At 37.1% G+C, this 22,584-nt stretch overlaps 1 protein-coding gene across 2 annotated transcripts; it reads right to left on the reverse strand.

The window, feature by feature from the left end:
• Positions 1-10,367: 10,367 nt before the first annotated feature.
• On the reverse strand, positions 10,368-22,557 carry cbsb (cystathionine beta-synthase b). Of its 2 annotated transcripts, none has more exons than XM_057336711.1 (15): positions 22,422-22,557; positions 19,952-20,282; positions 19,470-19,576; positions 17,480-17,614; positions 17,060-17,139; positions 16,753-16,957; positions 16,577-16,668; positions 16,010-16,135; positions 15,807-15,891; positions 15,617-15,722; positions 13,961-14,038; positions 13,447-13,581; positions 13,082-13,190; positions 12,722-12,806; positions 10,368-11,479 (listed from the first exon to the last, which is right to left on the reverse strand). In XM_057336711.1, exons 2-15 carry the CDS (start codon positions 20,278-20,280, stop codon positions 11,343-11,345), a joined length of 1,809 nt encoding a protein of 602 aa, XP_057192694.1. In that variant the 5' UTR covers positions 20,281-20,282; positions 22,422-22,557; the 3' UTR covers positions 10,368-11,342. The 2 variants fall into 2 exon arrangements, with proteins under 2 accessions (XP_057192694.1, XP_057192693.1); XM_057336710.1 differs by having other exon boundaries at positions 10,368-11,521.
• Positions 22,558-22,584: the final 27 nt, after the last annotated feature.

The raw sequence follows: 22,584 nt of genomic DNA on the forward strand, positions 1-22,584 counted from the left end.
GTTTGTGATGTCTGTACTCCGAGATCTCCAAACTTAAAACAGTGTGAGGTTTTATGCAGATCAGAACACAGACACTAGGTTTTATTTAACAAACAGAAACAGAACTCAAAAACCCACAAGGGTGTAATCCTGAAAACTGGCTACACTTTAAACAGCAAAAATAACATGACCTATACTGTATATGGCGGTCCCACCTCTGATTGTCTCGGTGCAAATGCAGAAAATGTAATTGATGAGATATGTGTTAGCACAAAGGAAGACGACAGACTGTTAACATCCACAAATGGTAACTTTATTTACAGGTAAGCAAGTAAATAATAAAGGAATCAGTTAAGGAAATTCATAATAGTCCCCGGATTGCAACTTGGCCCGAGTAAAAGAGTTCTTGTTTTTCTTGTAGGTGTTGGCTGACCGGACCTGAAGATGAAGAGAATGAAGATTGAGGATGGATAACCACCCACCCTCCGCCCACAGACCCACTATTTTACACCTTAACTCACAAGTTATCAAACTCCACCCAGGGGTCCCTGGGGTGCCCCAGAAGCTACCCCCATATCCACAGACCACCCCATTTTTCCCCTTAACTTACTATTTTGTTAGACCATGCTCAGGGGACCCCGCCCATAGACCCAATTTTGCTCCCAAACTCACTATTTTGTTCGACTCCGCCCAGGAATACCCAGAGTCCCCTGGACCCCACCCCCCCTTCCACAGCCCCCCTCTTGGGCCACCAACTCATTATTTTATTAGACTCCGCCCAGGGCACCCCAACCCCCCAACCAACAGTTCCCCATTTCACCCCCTAACTCACTATCTGTCAGACTCCTTCCAGGGGTCCCCCGGACCCGCCCCCCATCCACAGACCCCCCCTCATTTTGACCCCAACACATTATTTTGTTAGACTCCGCCCAGAGCACCCCCCTGGTGACCCGAGTGACCGGGCTATGTGAAAGACCTAGGTTCAGGTGATGACTCTGGTCATTCATTTAAATTTCAAGGAACACATATGCTGATAAGGTTATACCTTGAACGAAATGTGTATAATGTACATAATCAGAAAATTTCATTGATGAGATATGTATTAGCACAAAGGAAGAAAACAGACAGAAAGCATCCACAAACTGTAACTTTATTTACAGGTAAGTAAGTAAACAACCAAAGAATCAGGTAAGGAAATGCATAATAGTCTCTAGATTGCAACTTGGCCCGAGTAAAAAAGTTCTTGTTTTCTTGTAGGTGCTAGCCGACTGGATCTGTAGACGAAGAGAATGAAGACTGAGGATGGATCGTGGAGAACACAGGCAAATAGCCAGGTATGAAGCTTGTGAATGATCAACATGTTTATCCACTGCTCCTGTCGTCAGAGTCGTTCTATTAGTTTTTAAAACCACTGTTTTATATATGTCCCATATCTGGAATACAGCTTGTAGGCTCTCTTTACAGCTGATTTCAATTGGTTAAAGTGCAAAATCACTTTATAACCAGATATAAAAATTTGATACACAGAGGAGCAAAAATGGTATCCATCCCAGAATAAGTTTTTCACACACACAAACCACTTCTGTAACTTTTGAATGAACAAAGGAGTCGAGATTAACGTTGTGTGTGATTCAGGCCTAAAGTCAAAAATTGCAATACTCAATGGTGCCATCGTGGATCGTTTCGAGCTTCTGACCAAAATTTCCCCAAAGCTTACTGCTGCCTCTCTCCTGCTGTATGTAGATATTGCCAGGTTAATACTTTAAAATTGTTAGGGTTTGAAGACATTCATTGGTCAGAAAACCTTTTTTCCAATTCAGTATGCCTTTTATATTTTACGGTCTTTTGAATGAAATTCATGTTTACTGTCTCTTAAGAACCTAGCACGAAAACAAGCTCTGTCTGTCCCATCTCCGGATCTTACTAAGGAGAGGATGCAGCAAATTCAATACATTCCATAGAAATCATCCTGCTTTTAATTTAAAAATTAAAGGAACAATGCCTTGGGATAGGCTACTACTTAATATGGTTAGGATAAAAGATTCAATCATCCCTAAAACCTCCCGGAGTAACCGTGGAGATACAGCATCCAAAGAACAGGAGGAGGAAAGATTCATCTTTTTGTAAAACTTCAGAAAGAAAGAGAGGGGAAGACAGGTTCAAATTTAGCCAAAACAAATGGGCATGGATCCATGAAAAACTCACCTAAATCAGATTGCATAATACCTGAACGAATAGAGTCGATTTTATTGACAAAAAAAAACACAAAAAGTTTTCGCAGATTGTAGGTGAGACATCAGGGTATAACAGCATAGAAGGATTTAAAACCTGATCAATAGTGTTAAACAAAATCTTTGTGTTATGAGCATGTTTTGCAATCAGGCTTGAGAAATAACTTTCCCTAGCTGTCTTAACTAAGCGCTGATAGCTAATCATAGTCTCTCTTGATATAATAAGAGACTCTAAGTTTATCCTTCCTCCACTTTCTTTCAGCCTTCCTCCACTCCTGTCTAGATATTCTACTGGCATTATTGAGCCATGGTGTCACATGAAGTTACAGTTTCTTAGTTTTAAAAGGAGCAACAGAATCCAGAATATTGATACAGTGAGTATTAAAATGAGAATACTGTCTCTGAAGAACCTAGCACGAAAACAGGCTCTGTCAGTCCCATCTCCAGATCTTACTGAGGAGAGGATGCAGCAAATTCAATACATTCCATAGAAATCATCCTGGTCAGCTTACCCCAAAGACTAAAAGCTGGGCCAGTGCTCTCAAGGTTTATGGCAGGTTTAGCAGGATCACATGGAAGCAAGCAATCTGGGATGCAACCCTCTGGAACAGGAGGCAAAGAAGATAATAAGAAGTTGGGGAGAGAGCCTGAAAAGCTTGAGAAAAGGAAAGGAAAGCACTTCTGAAAGGGACTTTCTGGTCTGATAATGAAAGTCCATCTGCTCAAGTTATAGCCTACTTATCATTGTCTCCCACTCCAGGAGGGTTGTTGAGGCTCGCGACGAAGTGCTGGAGATGTGCTGCTGTCTGCTGTGTTCTTAGGTGGTCGGTTCGTATTGTGAGGTGTTAGGCACAGCAGAACCTACAGGCAGACAGCAGGATCACACAAAGAGTTTTAATTTACAAGCAGCAAACAACTTCCAAATCCAGTCAAAATTCTTCTGTCCACATCAATATTGTAATAAATAAATAGTTACATTTTTGCTGCTTAGCAAAACATGTTAATCACAAAAGTATATTGAATGTTCTGAGGTAAGACATTAGCAGACTCGTCTCTGCATCTCGGCTGTATAGTCTGTATACCTACACTGTGTATAGACAGTGGTTAACTATTTAAACTGTTTTAAATAAAAACAGCTGTTGCATTGATATTTAAATGAAACTGGCAGCAGACTGACAGTTTAAGGGAAGGAGTTAACGGATGCTCCGGCCAAGCCGTATAGTTTACGTCATTTGAGATGGATAGTCATTTCAGGGCGGAAGTGCATTTTCAGATTTTAACTGAAGATTATGAGGGTACATGAATTTTAAAAAGAAAATGACCCATTGATAAGCTGTTTATAGTAATATAAACGCTGCAATATTTCATGAAAAAATAAGAATTGTCATTTTTAATTTCACTGGGACTTTAATACACGAGTAGTTAACACAAAGTCTGCGTCAACCTTGACACTTAAACATACCAAAGACACTTTCAAAGAAAATAAAATGTATATGTAAATATATAAATATATATAAAAGTTAGACTTTTACCCCGAACGAGTTCCTCAGCGACCCGATCTCAAGCTCGCTTCTCGTTACCCCTTCACCGACATGTTAATTGACAAATAACATTACCCTCACCTACATAGGTGGGTCTAAGCAATTACTCACCCAATCAACAAATTATAATCAAACATGATGGCAGAAACCCACGTTATTACCAAGTGCACATAAACCAAATTTCAACATTGAGAAACTTCTTAAAGGGGACACGCACATATATATATATTTGTATATACTGCTGAACCAAATTAAAGTGTTATGTTAACTTCAAAAATTACCCATTAAGCTTTTAATAGGTGAAAATTATAAAACAAAATATACATAATAAAGAGGCTGACTGTATCCTGTATATATCCTGCATGCTAATTTAATTTATTATCAGATTATCTTCAGTTTTAGATCTTAAAAGTAAAAAGTCAAGCACGTTTCTCTGCCAGCACTTGCTATGACTAGTCACTGATTGACTATAACAACCTCTTTTATTCTTTCCTCTGTTATCCTTTTTATTTAGGTTCGGATTTCTGCTATGTTTAACATTCTTTTCTTATATCCTCGTGAGATAATATTGTATACCTTGTCATTTGTGGATGCAGGTGAGGTCTGAGAGGAGGTAAGAAAGGGCAGAAACCAGAAGTGGGCTAATGGAATGTCATTTCCGTGATTTATTATGGCATTTAGAGGAATGACGCAAAAGAGGCCAAGGCTGTTTTCTTTAATCCACTGTGCGTTTATTCAACCGCCAACCAACCCAGTAACTTCCTCATGACAATTTTCAAGCGTAGGCACAGCCGCCACCTTCTGCTTTTCAGAATCAAATCGAGGTTCTCTCAAAGCCCTGTATTGTGTGGTGTCCAGCCGCTCCTGTGGGCTCTCTCGCTCTCTCTCTCTCTCTCTCTCTCTCTCTCTCTCTCTCTCTCCCTCTTTCTGGGGGGCTGAGTGCATCTAAAAGACTTCATTAAGCACAGCTCTTCCCAGCAGGAGAATGTGGATGCAGGGGGATCTGTGTTCCTCTGCCTGTAAATGTATATTTATATAAATACAAATGTATTAATATAAAATTTTAAATGGATTGTGGAGAGTTAGGTTAATGAGTTGGGGTGGGGTTTGTGGATAGATAATATCATTTGCCCATAAAAAAATAGGAATCAATAGAAAGTCGCCACCAAAGTCGTGTGTGCCTGTGCATTTGTGTGTTTGCTTGTGAAAAGATAACAACTATCTTATGTTCCTCGCTACAGTTTAACAAGACCAGCTCATTTTCTCTCTGCTACTCTTGGTTTCTCATCTATGTTGTTTTTCAACATGTTCAGAACAGGGCTTTTAAACGCTCTAAAAGAGACAAAAAAGACTTATATTGTTATATGTGTTCATATGTTGTTAGTTTGTTATATTTTATTTCTATCCGAAATAGTATCTAACGAATAAATGTAATAATATGAAAATAAATACAGGAATGAATGGTTTGATAAAACAAAATAATTCGTTTTAGCTATTATTGATCTTAGCTTTAACTTTTCTTTTCATTTTTTAAATTGATTTATTATTTTTTGTGTCCATTTTTAATTATTTTTAATTATTATTATTTTTTATTTTTAGATTATTTTATTTATCTTTTCCTTTTATTTTTACATTTATTTATTTATACGTTTATTTATTTTTTTATTATCGCATGTATTTATTTCCACTTTTATTTATTTATTCTTGTATTTATTCTTACTTTTCTGTGTCTTGTATGATAATTAGATGGGTTGGTCTTGCCTACTATTGGTTCAGCGTAGATTGAAGCGTTTGATCTATTACTCTTGACTTGTTTTGGACTAACGTCACGTCACTCACTGATCGTTTGCTTCGTGTATAACGTTAAGTAACTATGTCGGGCGCACAATTAGCTAGAGAGTTACAGCATTTAGCCAATGAAGTCGATAACCATGCATCAAATGACTGTGTGTCATTCAGATTAGATGCATTTATTGATGATTTATTACAGATTGACGGCGAGATAAATGACAAAAGTTCTCCCTCGGTTGTTAGCCTCTTTGCAGCACATTCAAAGTCTGTGCGAGTCAGAGGGTGCTATGCTATGGTGGCGTTACAGTTCAACTGGTGAAAATCATAAAGCACAAAATGTAATAAGGTTTAACTACACAGATGAGCTTGTAAACCGAAGCCGCAAGCTAACGCTTTGTCAAAGTGATAGTTATAAGCAGCCTTTCGGTTAGAAAAAGCGCAAAGATTTAATGTAACATCATGTAAATGAATTGAGACATAGTGAACTTAAGTCACAAGTTAACACGGTAGTAATGAGCATCGTTCTTTCACTACAGGGGCCATCAAATGGAAACCATTCCTTCTAAAAAGACGTGGTTACTAAACGGTACTCGTAAACTACATTCCATAAGAGATAAATAACACAGAGGTCACAAGTTAAAACGGGCATATTCCCTTGATTCATCCAGCTGCATATTGTTGTGTGACATCTTGATATTATTGCAAAGATCCGCAGCAGCTAGCATTGCGAAATAGCTTAGTGTGCTTGTTACCGTAGTGACACGCTGCCTCACTTTATTGTATGGGTACGAATCCCGTGTCAAATCGCTTTATTTATTTTTTCACCTCGCTTCAGCCGTTACGGGCGATCATACCAATAATTTGCAATCTTAACAAGAATGTCAAAATCATGTAACAAGAAAGTCTGTGTTTATTAGACATCTTAATATCAAGTCGTCTTGTGCTTTCAGAATCGACGAATCTGCTGAGGTCGTTCATGCACCTCTTTGGCAGAGGACCTGTAACCGGAACTTGGTCACCACCTTAGCACCCCCTGACTCGCACAGATTTTGAAGAATTTTGTCATTTATCTCTCCGTCAATCTGTAATAAATCCTCAATAAGTGCATCTAATCTGAATGACACATAGTCATTTGATGCATGGTTATCGACTTCATTGGCTAAATGCTGTAACTCTCTAGCTAATTGTGCGCACGCCATAAACGTTATACACGAAGCAAACGATCAGTGAGTGACGTGACGTTAGTCCAAAACAAGTCAAGAGTAATCTATCAAACGCTTCAATCTACGCTGAACCAATAGTAGGCAAGACCAACCCATCTAATTATCATACAAGACACAGAAAAGTAAGAATAAATACAAGAATAAATAAATAAAAGTGGAAATAAATACATGCGATAATAAATAAATATAAAAATAAATAAACGTATAAATAAATAAATGTAAAAATAAAAGGAAAGGATAAATAAAATAATCTAAAAATAAAAAATAATAATTAAAAATAATTAAAAATGGACACAAAAAATAATAAATCAATTTAAAAAATGAAAAGAAAAGTTAAAGCTAAGATCAATAATAGCTAAAACGAATTATTTTGTTTTATCAAACCATTCATTCCTGTATTTATTTTCATATTATTACATTTATTCGTTTATATATTTATTTATTTATACATTCATTTATTTATAATTTTTGCAGGTTTAGTCCTCCATAATTTGTCATGATGCCACTGCCAAAAATGACAAAAAGCAACAGACTGGAAAAGGACATCGGCAAACAAAATAAAGTTTGATGTCTTCTTGGAGGCATACACACATTCCCCAAACCATCCAGTCTAAAAAAACCTAATGGGTTAGGTTGACCACAGTCTGTTCCTGAACAACCATTGCATGTACTTGGCAGTCTAAAACCCGTTATACAAGTGTGGCGTTACAATTTTTGTGTTTAAAGAGAGAGCCACAAGTGTTTCAAATTCAGGAAAGTCTGGCTTCTAAGTTTCCCTGTATTGCTGAGAAAATGCTTTTTTTTTACTTTTCTTTTAGCAAACTGATAATTTGATCAAGAATTTACCTCACAATTGTTGATGAATCGTTGGCAATGTCATTTGATCCAGGTGTTCTTTGGCCAATGACTAACATCAACCACATAACGAATTTGTTAGTGCATTCTTAAACAAATATAACTTTGAGATATTTTTCTAAGATGGAAAGAGATATTGATCTAAAATGATAACTAATTATAAAAAATATTTTTTCAGAATAAAGTTTGTTGAAACATTCAAAAAAACAAACACTAAAGAACTCAAAATTATAAATGACCCATTTTACATTTTGGAAGTTAATTATGAAATGTTATATTGTATGATTTGAAATTGTATGATTCACATATTTAATAATATTTATATCCAAAATATTAAGGAGACATGAGAAAAGAAGACCTACGAGAAGAATGGAGTCAGTACGTCAGAGCAATTGATTTAACAAAGGAGTGTGTCAGCTTGACTTGTGTGGCTCTGGATAATGATCTCAATATAATTTTTCTTCAGATGATTTTGCTCATAGATGGGCAATGACGCAGGAGCCTACGTGAGTAGTTCTGAGGAACCTGCGTGAGCTCTTCACAGCGCATATAATCAGTGTAATGATGCAGTTTAATGGCAGGGAACGCTGGTACCGTCTGTGAGAGTCATTTTCAAGGAATCTCCTCGAGTTGTCAGTGAGACTTTCTGCCTTATTAAACCACGTTGTGTGGGCTGATAAAGTATTGTATGCCTGGTACAGAACATTAGGTCAGTGAATTAATGAAATGTTTATAAAATTGTAATGATGCATGACACCGATACAAAAAAGACGTAACACTTTGACACATTTAATCCATAAGGTCAAAGCTGAATTAAATTGCCTGTGATTTTTCATTCATTTTGCCTTTAATGTCTGCCTGTTTAAACCTGTATGTACAACACCTTCAATTTTAAAGATTAAAAAAAGCTTTTAGTAAAAAAGAAATAAAGTGCGAAACCTAACCTTCAGGCCTACCTGCTGGCAAACAAAAAAACACTACAAATTCGAATACTTTCTATTACAAAAACCATCAAAGTCATTAGCATGTTATTTTATGCAGTGGGGTTTGGGCTCTTTCCCAGTAGATTTTAATGGTGCTTTATTGGTTACCATCTGTAACATCCCAGGAGACAACATTTTACAAGTAGAGACCTACAAAGACTTTTATAGTTTACATTAAAACCAATAAAATTCCCATTATAACCATTAAATCCATTACACTTCCTGTAATGGTTTCTATTGTTATCATGTTCAAAAGTCAATAATTATTATATTAAAGAGTGTTTGAAAAACACATATAACATAGCTGTTTGCATTATAAACACTTTTTTCAACATTTTTATTTGTTTAGTTTCACATGAGGACATTGATTAACACTTAATTGAACAGATGCCATGGAAGTTGTCCATATATTTTAAAAAAAGGATGGAAAAAAGGAAAGGAAAAAGAGGAAAGATGAGCATTATTAAGAGTTTAACATTTTTAGCAGGTCTTTTGATAAATCACCAATAACATCAGACTAACTGAAAAAAACAATAGTAATAGGCAATAGGCCTACAATTATTCAGGATTTATTGTATGGTTTATGACAAATCTGAAAATTAGTTTAAAATTACATTTACAATGTTTTTTTTGGAACCTGATCAAAAAACCTGACAAAATTACTTCAATTTCAGCTATAGCTAATGTTTACATGTTTACAATTCAGGCTGAGTGGGGAAGGTTCCAGTATGACAACAAAGCCAGATTTCCCATAACATGGAGAGGCACAGTGCCAGGAAGCTTCAAAGGAAGAACTAATGACGTTATTGATGGTCAGTGGAAATGGGATGAGGAACTCGACTAGAAGATGAAAAGTTTCCAAAACAGCTTCGACGTGCACTCATGCATACTTGCACATCTCACGCCAGTGTCTTTTTTGTGACAATGTTTTCAGTCGATACAGAACACATTTTACGTTACAGAACTTGGTCAATACCACTGGCCTGTTTTTTTTCATGTTAGACTAATACAACACTACCCCATCAAACTAAGCACGACTTGAAACATAAAGAGATATTACCGCAAAAATAAAAATTCTGGCAAAGTAATTTATCCTTGTGTCATTCAAAACTGGTTTATGATTCTTCTGTGAAACACAAGAAAAAAATATGTTGAGAAATGTCTCAGCAGTTTTGTATCAGAGAGGGTCAATATTGTTACCAATGTTCTTTAAAATAAAATGTATTGTGGTTGGGTGGAAAAATAAGTCATACAGTTAGTTTGGAATGACAGGACAGTGCGTAAATAATGCATTTTTATTTCTGTAAAGCTTCAGAGCACATGGTGTAGAGTTTTTGTTCAATTGTGTAGTAAAAACTGTTTCGGGGTCCATTGATCACAAATGTTCTTTCCTAGCAATTTAAGATACCACTAACAAAACTGTATGCAAAACAAATCTCTAAAATCTAAATTGAACCATTTAGGATTAATGGTTTAATTTTAGGGAAAAAAATCAAATGTGACATGGTACCAAAACATCTTTATAAGAAAGTTATTTTAAGAACATTCTTACATTTTTTAAGTCAACACAAATTTTTATTAAGCAATGACCTGTACAATAAGAAATAATGATATTCAAAATGAACCCTTCATTAAAGCTTCACTAAAACTTTGTTATATAAGAAAATCCATATGCAATCCAGCATGTGTGTCAATTCTTTGACTCAAAGATTAAAGCTTTGCTCTCTACTGGACTCCAGTGGCAAAAAAGACAAACACAACCACTCAGGAAATAAAGCCTTAGTTTATTTGTATCTAGGAATTATTACAGCAATAAATTTAAGAAAACCAAATCAACTGACATAACAGAAGAGACGGACATTCTGAATCGGAGACATCCAGCAGCATGCACATAAGAGTATCCTCACATTCAATAATTCACAAATAACTCCTAAACACAATCATTTTTCACTTACTCCTTAACACATATTCTCTTCACAAGTTTGACTTACAAGAATAAGAATACAAAAAAAGAAAAGAAACGATTTCTGTCTAACACAGAATGGTCTGTTGTAATATCTGGACTGTGACAGGTCCAAAAGCACTTTGTTATTTACACCCCGTTGTATTCTTGAAGTCTTATATACATTAGAATATACGTTTGGTTGGTCAAACTATTGTTATATTTTCTGTCAATTACCAATAATCATGACTGCAAACCTCCTAATATACTACAGACCTATAGTAAATGTGCCAAGAAGAATCAGAACATGATTGGTACAGGCAAAGAAATATTGCTGTTGTAAACTACTGAAGTCACTAGATGGCAATGTAGCCCCAGACTAGACAGGATAGAATCATAAAACTAGGTTCTACTAAACCCAGGGCTATACCACATGCAGAGTTGTTTAAAGAAGGAAATACATTACATTTATAGCATACACAGTCAAAGTTTACTCATCACAAAATGGTTGTTCTTTGACTTTAGATTACTTCATTATGCCAACTCCTTAACAAAAGATATACCAGCTAAACTAAAATGTAAACTCACAAGAATGAAACCAACCGAGAGAGGCAAAAGAAATGCCGGATGACACGTAAAACTGTATTGATAAGCTCTTACTAAAAGGCATAATTCTTAATAAAACCGAGCATGCCACTTGCAGAAATAGTGTGTAAAACAAGCAGCATTTTATCATTCCGTTCTCACATTATTGCAAAAAGAAACCCCTACACATCAGATGTGTGCGTTTTGGTCCTTCACTGGTCTTCAGACAGGGAACATTCAGACATCGAGCGTTCCCTCCTCTCACGAATAGCCACAAAATTCAGCAGATCAATGGCTGTGACAACCCCAAAAACCATCTGCCTCATTGTAGAAGATCCATCGGTCATGTCTGCAAGACAGGCACTGCAATTCAGACTGCTGACACCACCCACTGCAATGACAACATGCCATGCATTTTACTGCACTTTATTTGGTAACACTTTACCATAAGAGTTCAATTTGTTAGCATTATTTAATGCATTAGGTATCACTAACAATTACAGTATTAATTTGTTCATTCATGAATGTTGTTTGTGTCCAAATTATATGTTTTATATATATGTAATTTGTAATTATTAAATTAAGATTGAATAAAGATCATATGCTTTAAAATGATTTTTCACTCATAATTCATGTAAAATAAATGAAATTGAATTGTAAAGTGTTAGCATATTTTGCAAGTCATTGGCAATGTTGAGCAATTAGAAAATACAAGCACAATTAAGATTGAAAAAAAAAATGAAAGCATAACTTTATAATATGCAGAAGCTGGCAACAACACAGATATAAAGCTCAATTTTGCTCATTATGTGATATTTGGCAAGATTATGTAGCAAAGGCAAAGTTCAGTGTGGAGTAACAGCACTTGGCAGAGGATGTCAGGGGGTGTATAATGGCCCTGAACAGGTAAAGAAAGTTTTTCTGTCAGAAAAAGGACAATGATCTAAAGCCCAAGAAAACAAAGAGTCCTGTGTCAGGGCTTAGTGCTGGAACTGATGAATGAATGAAACTATTGTTCCAGAAATGTTGTGCAGAAAGACTTCTGTGTATTTATGAATACAACTTATGATCTTGCTTTTTAATATAATACTTACTAGACCATCTTTTATATTGTTTCAATGATTGGTACTGAACTCTCCATTTTCTTCAGATCCCAAATAAAGTCCAAACCATAACCTGTAACTTATATAGTATGCGTCTTCTCTTTAAAAGTCAAGACTATTCTGCACTTCATTATTTGCATTTCAAGTTTCAAATTGCTGTCCACAATCCTGTTAAAACACATCTGTGTCTATTTATAAATAGCAGCTTCATACTATTACAGATAATTATGGATAACACAGATAGCACAATCTATTTTAAACTTTTTATCATCCAGAATACACAAACTCTGGGTGGTACTATTAACACACAGGGCCAAAATGACACCTGGAAAAGAATATCAAGGACAGCGAAAGGCATGAATTCCAATAAATTCAAAACACATGCAAGAAATGCAGAGGCTGTATCAAGGCGAAAAAGATTGATTAAAAGGAAGCACACCGTTGAGCGATAACTGTTGCGGAGGAGAGGTTCAAGTAACTTTACTTACACTGGATCTGTTCATGAACAACAAGGGCGAAATGGTCCGTCTCAAGAATGCGAGAGAGTTTGCCCAGGTTATCAGTTAGACGCACCTAAGAAGAGAGAGCGAGAAGCTGACTATTAAGGGATTTGATTACCCGTGTTACCACAGTATAAAGGTCAATACAATGTTAATGAATGATATTTAATCACCTGACATCCATTATATAACTACTATTAACGAGTATTTGCTGCTTTTCACAAGCCTCAGTGGAGTCAAGAATATGATAAATGCATTTACTGTATCTATGCAGCTCCAATCTTTATTAAGAGCCAGAGTGGGGAAAGTTTTGATAAGGTTTTCCTCGGTGCGTGTGTGCGTGTTCACCTGTTTAAATTGTTTGTAGAGAACTCTACTGATAGGATCAGATGGTCTGACCTTCCCAGCCAGAACAGATGAGAGCATGTTTCCCAACGTGACCATACCCAGAATCTGCCTACAGAGTGAAAACCAGACACCAGACTGAGCCACACCTTACTTCACTTACCATCTGTTATATCGTTTTGATATTTCTAGCCCAATGCATATATCAAGTTTGGTAGAATATATAAACGTTTGGTAGAAAAACACCTCATTCTTTTGAAACACCTATTTGTAGCAACAAATAAACAAAACTATTCAAATTAATTCAAGCGATACCACTGCAAACTAATCAACTTCTGGAGCAACTGGTTTGTGGACAAATAACCTACCCAGCCTCATCCACCACAGGCGCTTGGTCGAAAGCTTTTACTTTCAGAATCTGAATGGTCTTCTTAATAGACACTGAAGGGAGGACAGTCAGAGGGGCGGAGAGCCGAAGTTCCTGGAGCGTCAGGTTCCACCACCTACAGAGAGAGTGGGGTGGGGAGAAGACCGTAAAATACTTTTTTATAAAAACAGTTTTTTAAATAAAAACAAAATCATATTTCCTAAACCATAACCTTCACACAAACCTGTCCAGATGGGAATCCGCCAAATGCTTTGCTTTAGAAGCCTTTCCAAATATTCGTACAAGTCTTAACAAGTTTAAGACACATCATTCAAAACATTTCACACTCACACCACCTACACATACAGTAATTTAGGAGAGTGGGCATGCATGCCTCTACATTTAGAAACTTTACTGTAGCGGTTTACAGTAATCATTGACACGTGTAAACTACATTTGCTTGTAAATAGCAAGCCTGCTTCCGTGAACAAGTATATGTTGCTGTATGTGCTCACCATGACTTATTGACGACAAGATCTTCCTCTCTTAGAAAGCCCTTTTCACACATCCATTTGTCACTGAGAAATTTAGACCTGGGGACAAACAAAGCATTTAGAGGCAAGTCTAAGGGGATTGTTACACACCCATTTATACGTATATACAGTATATATTGCACATTATTCAACACAGCATCTGATACAGACTAACAGACTACACTACACAATAGGCTCTTGTTGTACACTTCTCACGTTTAGACAAATGTAATTCATCATTCATGCCATAATTCGTACATGACACTGTATAGATATGACATTCAAAACAGGGAATATTAAGTATAACTTTTTATAGTCAATTTCTTTGATTCATGATTAAAGTTGCAGTTCCTGCAAAATCACACCGGCTCACATAGCTCTACTTATGTATCATCATTACTAAAAACTTTGGTTGACTTTAGAGTTGAATGTTGGCTTTAAAAGTGAAAATCCCATTAAAAATGATAGATTTTTAATTATTGTTAACTAAAAACAATCACAGACTGCAGAATGTCACCAAACAGTTAAAAAAAGGATTTTCTAGTGTATTTTAGAACTCTGGTCTTTATATTAAAATATCTGCTTAAAATGCAGCTGTCCCCAAATTTTTAACATATAAATCATGTGGTTCGTGCTGAAATATTCATCAGAAAAATATTGCTCCGATTATAAAAAAATAATCTGACCATTATATATTTATAGAAATATTACACTTATCAATAACTTAGTAGTTTGTAGTGCTTTTCGAAAAGATGACCCAACTAGTTTAACCACTTTAAAAATAGCAAGACGCCAAATGTAGTGTAGAGAAGCTTCAAAAGTAGCGTCACAAATCATGAAGTATGCAATTCTGAACATTCCGGCTGTGTATGTTTAAGTCTATAACAACAAATTAGCATTGTTATGGTTTAATCCACCAGAAAATCACAACACACACACACACAATCACACTAGCTAAGCTAAGTACATTAGGCCGTGTTCATACTTGACTTCATTTTTGAAGCTGCTAGCGTCTGTTCTACATTATAATCCTATGGAGTAAACAGTGTTTTCCAAAAACGTCCTGAGCGCTTTTTTAAACACCAGTGCCGGCATCTTTTCCTGCAGCTCAGAGCGTCTTTTGAGGTTGAAAAAAGTTCAACTTTTCTGGAAAAAAACGCCCTACGTCAAGCTCCTTTTTCACAGCTAACCAATGACAGAGACCTGTCGTTTCCATAACAACATGTGAGGAACGTGATTGGTCAAGAAGGCTCAAGCTCGAAAAAATAAAATGGTGGCCAAAACGCCGTTGGAGCGGTTTTGTATAAATGCAAGTTTAATTTTCACTTTCAACAACTTCTGATTGCATTTCTAGCGAGAAATTAGTATTGTAGTTTTTAAATATGTGATTATTTATTGCGAAGATGCTCTCTGTTTATAATTCAAATAGACTTCCATTACGCTGCCTATCTGCATCTCTGGGGTGCCTTCATGCACAGACGCTGCCCCTGAAGTCATGGCGTTCGGCTGCTATTTGTAACCAAACGCTGCCAGCGTTGTTTTTTTTTTACTAAAAAAAGCACCTGTCAACTTTTTCTTGTCAAAAAAAAAAGTCAAGTCTGAACACAGCCTTAGACTGCTGGGAGTACTGAAACGCACATGTAGTTGCGTATGGAGTCTGGGAGGATCACCACACAGCGCTGGCCTTCCTTCAGCTCTTTAGCTAGATGCACTGCTGCAGACATGGCCGTGCCTGAACTTCCACCTAAAATTAAACGAAAGAAAAATTGTTTAGCCACACACAATATCACACACATAAAGCGTGAGAGATATACCAGCAGTCACATACCGCACAGAAGACCTTCATCTCTGATAAGCATACGAGACATGGCGAAAGACTCTTCGTCTACGGACTTGTACCAACTATCAACCACCTGAGAACGAGCAAAGTCAAGATTGAATATATTTGAAGCTTTTATAGTTTCAGTTTGACATTTTTGTAAAATATTAAAACGCACTGCATCAAGGACTGTTGTGTCTATACAGACTTACAGATCTGTCCAAAACCGTGGGAATGAAGTCATATCCAATGCCCTCCACCTCATACTGAGTTTTATCAGTCTTATTAAGTTCTTCTGGTTCAGCAAGGATGGAGCCTTCAGGATCCACACCAACAATCTGAGGGACAAAAACACAAACAATTGTTACAGAATCCAGGTGTACGAAAGCAAGTGGATTTCTTATGAGTAATGATGAGAAGTATCCAAGCTAAAACGTGTGCGGGACAGAAAAATCTAGTCAGCTTAGAGGAAATTCCTTCTATTGTCTCTGAAATGCCGTTTAGTTCATTCAAGGGAAGGTGAAAGTGCAACCACAGGCAAGTCCTGCTGCTAACCAACTTGCTACACAGTCTATGGATCGTCGGGTACCTTTCAATATCATAAAAAGGCCAAAATATTAAATAAATAAACTGGCAAACAGGAAACTCTCTATTTCTTTGTAAGATTATGTTTTTTTAAGAAATGTTAATATTTTAGAATACTTCACATAGACTTCAGTGTGACATTATTTACCCTCAAGACAATACATGTGTCTGTAGAATTCATGAAAGTGAATCACCTTGATATTAGGGCATTTCTCCTTCAGCTTCCGGGCGATGCCAGTGATTGTGCCACCGGTGCCAGCTCCAGCCACCAGCATGTCTATTTTACCTACAGAAGGCAAACATAAAACACTGCATCAACATGTGATTGGAGCGATCAGGAGAAAGCAACTGACCCAGATATTGTTGTTACCATCACACTGCTCCAAAATCTCCTCTGCAGTGGTGTCATAGTGAGCCAGGGGGTTGCTGGGATTGCGGTACTGGTCCAGAATGTGAGAGTTTGCAATCTCGTTCTTCAAACGCCAAGCCACACCCACATGAGACTCGGGCGAATCAAAGCGGGCTGAGGTAGGGGTTCGAACAATCTCGGCACCAAGAGCACGGAGCACATCCACCTGGTAGCATTAGAAAACATACAAATAAATGAGCATGTATAGAACACACACATCAAATATTAACAAAATCATTACTTTCCATGAAAGTATTCATGAACTCACCTTTTCCATACTCATTTTTTCAGGCATGACAATGATGCAACGATAGCCTTTGACTGCCGCTGCCAGGGCAAGTCCAATACCTGAGCACACACACAAGTTTGTTTTAGTGTTTTAGTGAGGACATCCAATACATTTCCATTGCTTTCATACACATTTGATTACATTATTAAACCCCTAACCCTTACACAACTGATTTGTACAATTTATGTGGAAACTAAATGTTACTATAAATTATTGTTGCTGCCAGACTGGAGGGGTGAGAAGTGGCTTAACTGGTCTTTCAGTATTTTAATCTAAATTATAAAAACAAAATGAAGTAGTGGCATTTTAGCACAGCACAGCATTAAATGCAATCAATAGAAACTTTCGATATTAAATGACAGCGAATAAACACATCTCATTGTGCACATACACACACACCTGTGTTTCCTGAGGTGGGCTCTATGATGGTGTCTCCAGGTTTGAGTAAACCATCTCGCTCGGCATCCTCGATCATGCGCAGACTGATTCTGTCCTTCACACTGCCACCGGCATTGAAGAACTCACATTTACCCACTGAAATAACACATCAGATTGTTGAAATGAACAGTGTAACTACTACAATTCTAAACTTTGCTAAGTGTCCCATTGCTTTTTATGATTAATGGTGGGAGGACACAGCCAGCTGACAGAAAAAAACCAGACTGGTATACAATGCATTAATCTTAAACATTTTTATGAGTATGTGCAGTTTTTTTGGGGATGTGCAACCCCCGACCCATGACCATGATCTGCTAAATGACTAAATGAATGACCTTGCTAGTGCCATGCAAATACTGCAAGTCCCCATTGTAGCGGCAGGGGCAATCCAACCGCACACATCAAATAAACACTTAGTTTATTGAACTGGCCAAAGATGAATCTATTTCACGTGAAATCACTTGACGTATAGAATAAAGCTAATTGAAGCATTTAGATGTAAAATGCTTTACACAATAACTCTTTCAAACAACGCTTATTAAGCCTGTGAGGGGCTTATCTGAAAGCATGCAACACTTTTGACTCAAGACAGCTAAACTCAGCAACCTTCACCAAAACAAAAAGCGGAAAAAAACTTGCCTGCGTTAGTCAAAAAGCATGACTAGGCGACAATAAACCAGGCATTTACAGTTTGTTTCTTTGAGTACATCTCTAATTGTGCGTTTTAACAATTTGACCACATAAAGTATGCACCCACTTTAACGCTAGATACAATAAAAATATCTTTTTTAGTCTACAGTGATAAAGACACTTTTGAGAAAGAACAAAGCTTGACCGGAATAGACCTGGATGATGGCGCCGCTGCTCTCTGAAGAGCTGCTTTGTAGTGGATTCAACGATTTCAAAACTGACACATTTTACAATATCATTGTTATTGAACCAAACAGATTCAACATTTGAACTCTAACTAAATACAATGATTCAAACTAAATACAACATTGTCTATTGGCTTTTAAAAAGATGTGAACATTGAGTGCATAAATGACCAACATTTACGCTACACCTGACTATTTATACAGGTAAAACATAAGGCACTTTCAATAGTAATGACCTTTTCTGTAAAGGTGCTTTATACAATCAATTTGTATAAAGCCCCAATAAAAAAAAGTTAACTAGGGTCATTTTGTAAGCCTTTAGAAACCAAAATAAGATATTAAAATTAATTCTTCCAAGTTTATAATCTGTGGTTCAAAAGAACATGCGACTTAAAAAAAAATTTAATGTCCAGTATATGAAATTTTGCAGCACCTAGCAGCGAAGTTGCGAATTGCAACCAATGGCTCACTAAACCCCTCCCTTTCGAAGCACTACGGTGGCTGACAAAGGACTAAGATGTCATCACAGTTTCACTTCTTTGCCAAAGGAGATAAAGTTTTTCAGAAACCTGTCGAGCAGTTTGTCCGTTTAGGGGGTGCTGTAAAAATAACATAGCGAATTCCATGCTAGGGGACGCACGCGCGTTGTGTGTAGAAAGAAATAGCTCATTCTAAGGTAATAAAAACGTAAGGTCTTTATACACCTCTGAAGACATAGTTATGTATATTAAATTGCCTTTCTGTCAATTAATCCTCGAAAAATTACACATTAGACTTTAAAGACGCTGAATGCACTCAAACGCATGAACTGCAACTCTCTAAGGACAGTCTTGGAACATTCTTCCCACTTTCACGTCCTCACTTGGCTCACACAGACTGAAACCCAACACCTGCATTCCTCAAACCAACCCCTTACTTCCCCTAAACACAGCTCCCCTGCCACACATGGCGACAAATGCAGTTTACTAGTCGCTCTACATGATCACACACTTACGTCCTCATATGACACTTTAGAAAAATATGTTCCATGAAATCAGTGTAAAATGTGTGTGCACCTATACCATACAGATACTCACAGAGCTCACACTTAAGGCCAAACGCTTTGGGAATCTTGTTCATGCGGACCATTGGGGTGTCTCCGATTCTACCAAGAATGTTGGGGAGGATGCTGGGGGGTTTTGTGCTGTGGAAAAAAAGGATACATCAAATTGAGGTGACAAACTACCACAAACAAATTATGGTAAATGTCAACCATAAACCAACCAGTAGTTCATCCCATAACAGAAGTGACTACATGATTGAGTCATCATGACTCTGCGCATTAACCAAGTGATTTACCACACCTTTGTTTTCTCTAATCTTTCCAGGAGTCATTATTCTTCGAAGAACATCTGTTTTTCTTCAGCATGATAGGCAATTCACTTCTTATTTTGATTTGGAATAACAAGGTAATTTAGAGAAGCTGACAACATGGGCATATAAACACTAAACCTATGGGTGTCAATACGAAACCTCTTTTCCTAAATGACAAATAGGATTTCTATGGGTCTGAGCTTACGTTTGAAAGTGGTTGTGGGGCGACTCTGTGGTTGGATCACCGAGTGTCCAGGTGCATCTGCTTGGCAAATCTGGGCGAATCCAATTCCTCTCAATGGTTATTCCCGATCCATTCTCCATATGATCTGTAGTCATACTCTTCGCATGGTGCCCGTTTGTTTCAGTCAGATGGGGTGATTCTTTCATACCTAACTTTTGTCCAGCTTTGCTATTCAAGATGGCTTCATTGTTGACCACAGATTCTTCATTCTCATCGTCCCCATTGGGGAGGACCTTGGCGGCATGTGGGCAGACGGGCACTTCTCCAGCAGACTCTGAACTAGACGGCATGGCTTACCAATGAGAAGAAAAAGAAGTCGGTAAGCACCAGCCTTCTTGTAAATATAATCAAGAAACATTATGTAAAGCCCTGCCCTCCCCATGCATGTAGGTGTATTGATGAATGATATGAAGACCATATTAGAGTTAAAAGTTCAAGTTCTTACGCAATGTTGACGAATCATAACATGCCACAGATGAGCCTGTGTGCCATGAATGTCAAGAACACTTTTATTTGATTTACTCTAACATTTACACAAAACACACAAATGTGCCTTTAAATGTTTACACAGAGAAACAGTAGAGCCTATGGGACAGTAACTTAAATTGGATATTGCTACACACGGACATTATTGCACACTATAGCGCACATGCTTGAAGACAGTAAAAGGAAGAAAACAACCTCCTATCACTTAGAATGTGAACAAAAACACTCGGTTCCTGACAACAATATCTTTTCAAGTAGTTGGGCAGATATCCCAACTTCCTCAATCTGCTCCCGGTGAAAGAGTGGATAAACAGAGATTGGTCCCTAATAAAAAACTATTACTGATCAACAAGACTGGATTGCCCTTTGGGGATATATTAGGTAACGCGTGCTTTATCAATGACTACATTTACATAAAAATATACTAATACAAATCAGAACTTACTATGCAACCTTCATGTACATGCTTAATCTTTATTGCTATTACAAGATTAAGCCAATATTCCAGTTTCTATAAATCTGAATTTGACAGCTGGCCTTGTAATACACAGTGATCAGAATTTTCGAAAAAAAAAGTTTAGCAATTTTTAGGATCCTGAATAAACACTTGTAAAAGATGTAAAGATCTGGTATATTTAATTTCACTGAAAACTACCAACTGGCCTTAAAATCATTGGGTGCACAAACAAATCCAGAGATAGCGAAGTCTCTCTTGGAAACTGAACAGCTGTGTTTGACCACATCCATGTCATACCTCAGCACTGATGCAGTTGCCAAGAAGAGACTTGTGCAATAAACGTATGCTGAAATAAACTCAAACAAATAGTTCAGCCAAAAGGGCAATTTAGGACTGAGTCCAAACATGTGGGGTATTTCATTAAAATCAGGACTAATGATGATCTGTAACTTACCACAGTTAACCATAAAGAAGGAAAAAGATAAACAATGCATAAAGACACACTTCTGCTTTTTACAGACGGATTCAGTCATTTCAAGAACAAGAGGTGATTTCCAGACAGCTAAGAGGATGCAGACTTCGTCTTTTAGTTAGTCTTGACCGTGATTCTGATCCTGAAGCCCCGCAAGCAACTCTAAATGGGTCGTTCGCAAATACACCGTAGCTACATGTGTCCTATGGTGTGACATCACAAATATTTAGAAAACAAACTGTTAATAATATATTATAAAGTAAAATGTCATATGAGAGATTTCTTGTCATACCATAGGATCCATTTACAATGTATTTGTAAATATTCTGAACATACTTTTGCTCATTCTTTTATTGTCAAATTTTGTTATACATAAAGTCTGCAGTTGACCAAAACAATGGATTTTCGGTTTTGGTTATATTCACATGAATTTAGTCCCCAAATAATCCTTTTAATTTTTTGAAGTTACGCGTCAAATATAAGCAAAGTCCTAAGTTTCTTTAAGTTCCATTGTGTTTTCTATCTAACGAACGAGTAAAAGCAGCATGTTTAAATGGCTGTAAAAGTAGTAGCCCGGGTTGGAAGCACGAAAATCATGGTTTGCAAATTCATTCAGTTACTTCTAACTTGAAACCCTCCACCACAACTGATGTAGGTACTGCACGTAAAAAATATTATATTAACGAAGGAACAATTAAGATGACGCAATTTCGGAGGTATTGTGTTCATTGTATTTGCGCGGACCAAGATGCTGTGACGCAGGGGGTCGATTTCATCATGCACGCGATCACCGCATTCCCAATTTTCCCAAAGGCGAGTAAAATGTAACCGCCGTATAAAAAATAAAACTATTTTTCAAAATTATAACGCGCAATACGTATTATTTATTTATATTTAACACGTCATTTTGCTTTAAGGAATCCGGATGTGCTTTTCTCGCACCTTTGAGAAAATATTAATAACAGATTGTTCATGATGGCTTACTGTACAAAACACAAACGGACATCTTTACTCACCTGCGTATCAGATAGATTTGAAGTAACAAGCCGCTGAGGTGCGATTACCCAGACTTGCCTATGCGTAAACGTGAAATAGTCGGCTTGCCAGCTGCTCACATGCGTTAAAGAGCCAAGCATGCGTCCAATCGTGAGACAGTAAACTTTGCGCTGATTGGCTGCT

This window comes from Triplophysa rosa, linkage group LG6, assembly GCF_024868665.1.
Source record: "Triplophysa rosa linkage group LG6, Trosa_1v2, whole genome shotgun sequence".
Classification (NCBI taxonomy): Eukaryota; Metazoa; Chordata; class Actinopteri; order Cypriniformes; family Nemacheilidae; genus Triplophysa; species Triplophysa rosa.

Excerpts from the sequence above, each read along its gene's own strand:
- cbsb (XM_057336710.1), bottom strand. The coding sequence starts at position 20,280 with ATGCCGTCTAGTTCAGAGTCTGCTGGAGAAGTGCCCGTCTGCCCACAT. Across the intron at positions 17,140-17,479 it reads GCCCACCTCAGGAAACACAG|GTATTGGACTTGCCCTGGCA; the intron begins GTGTGTGTGTAT and ends GTGTGTGCTCAG. Across the intron at positions 16,669-16,752 it reads GATTTTGGAGCAGTGTGATG|GTAAAATAGACATGCTGGTG; the intron begins GTAACAACAATA and ends TGCCTTCTGTAG.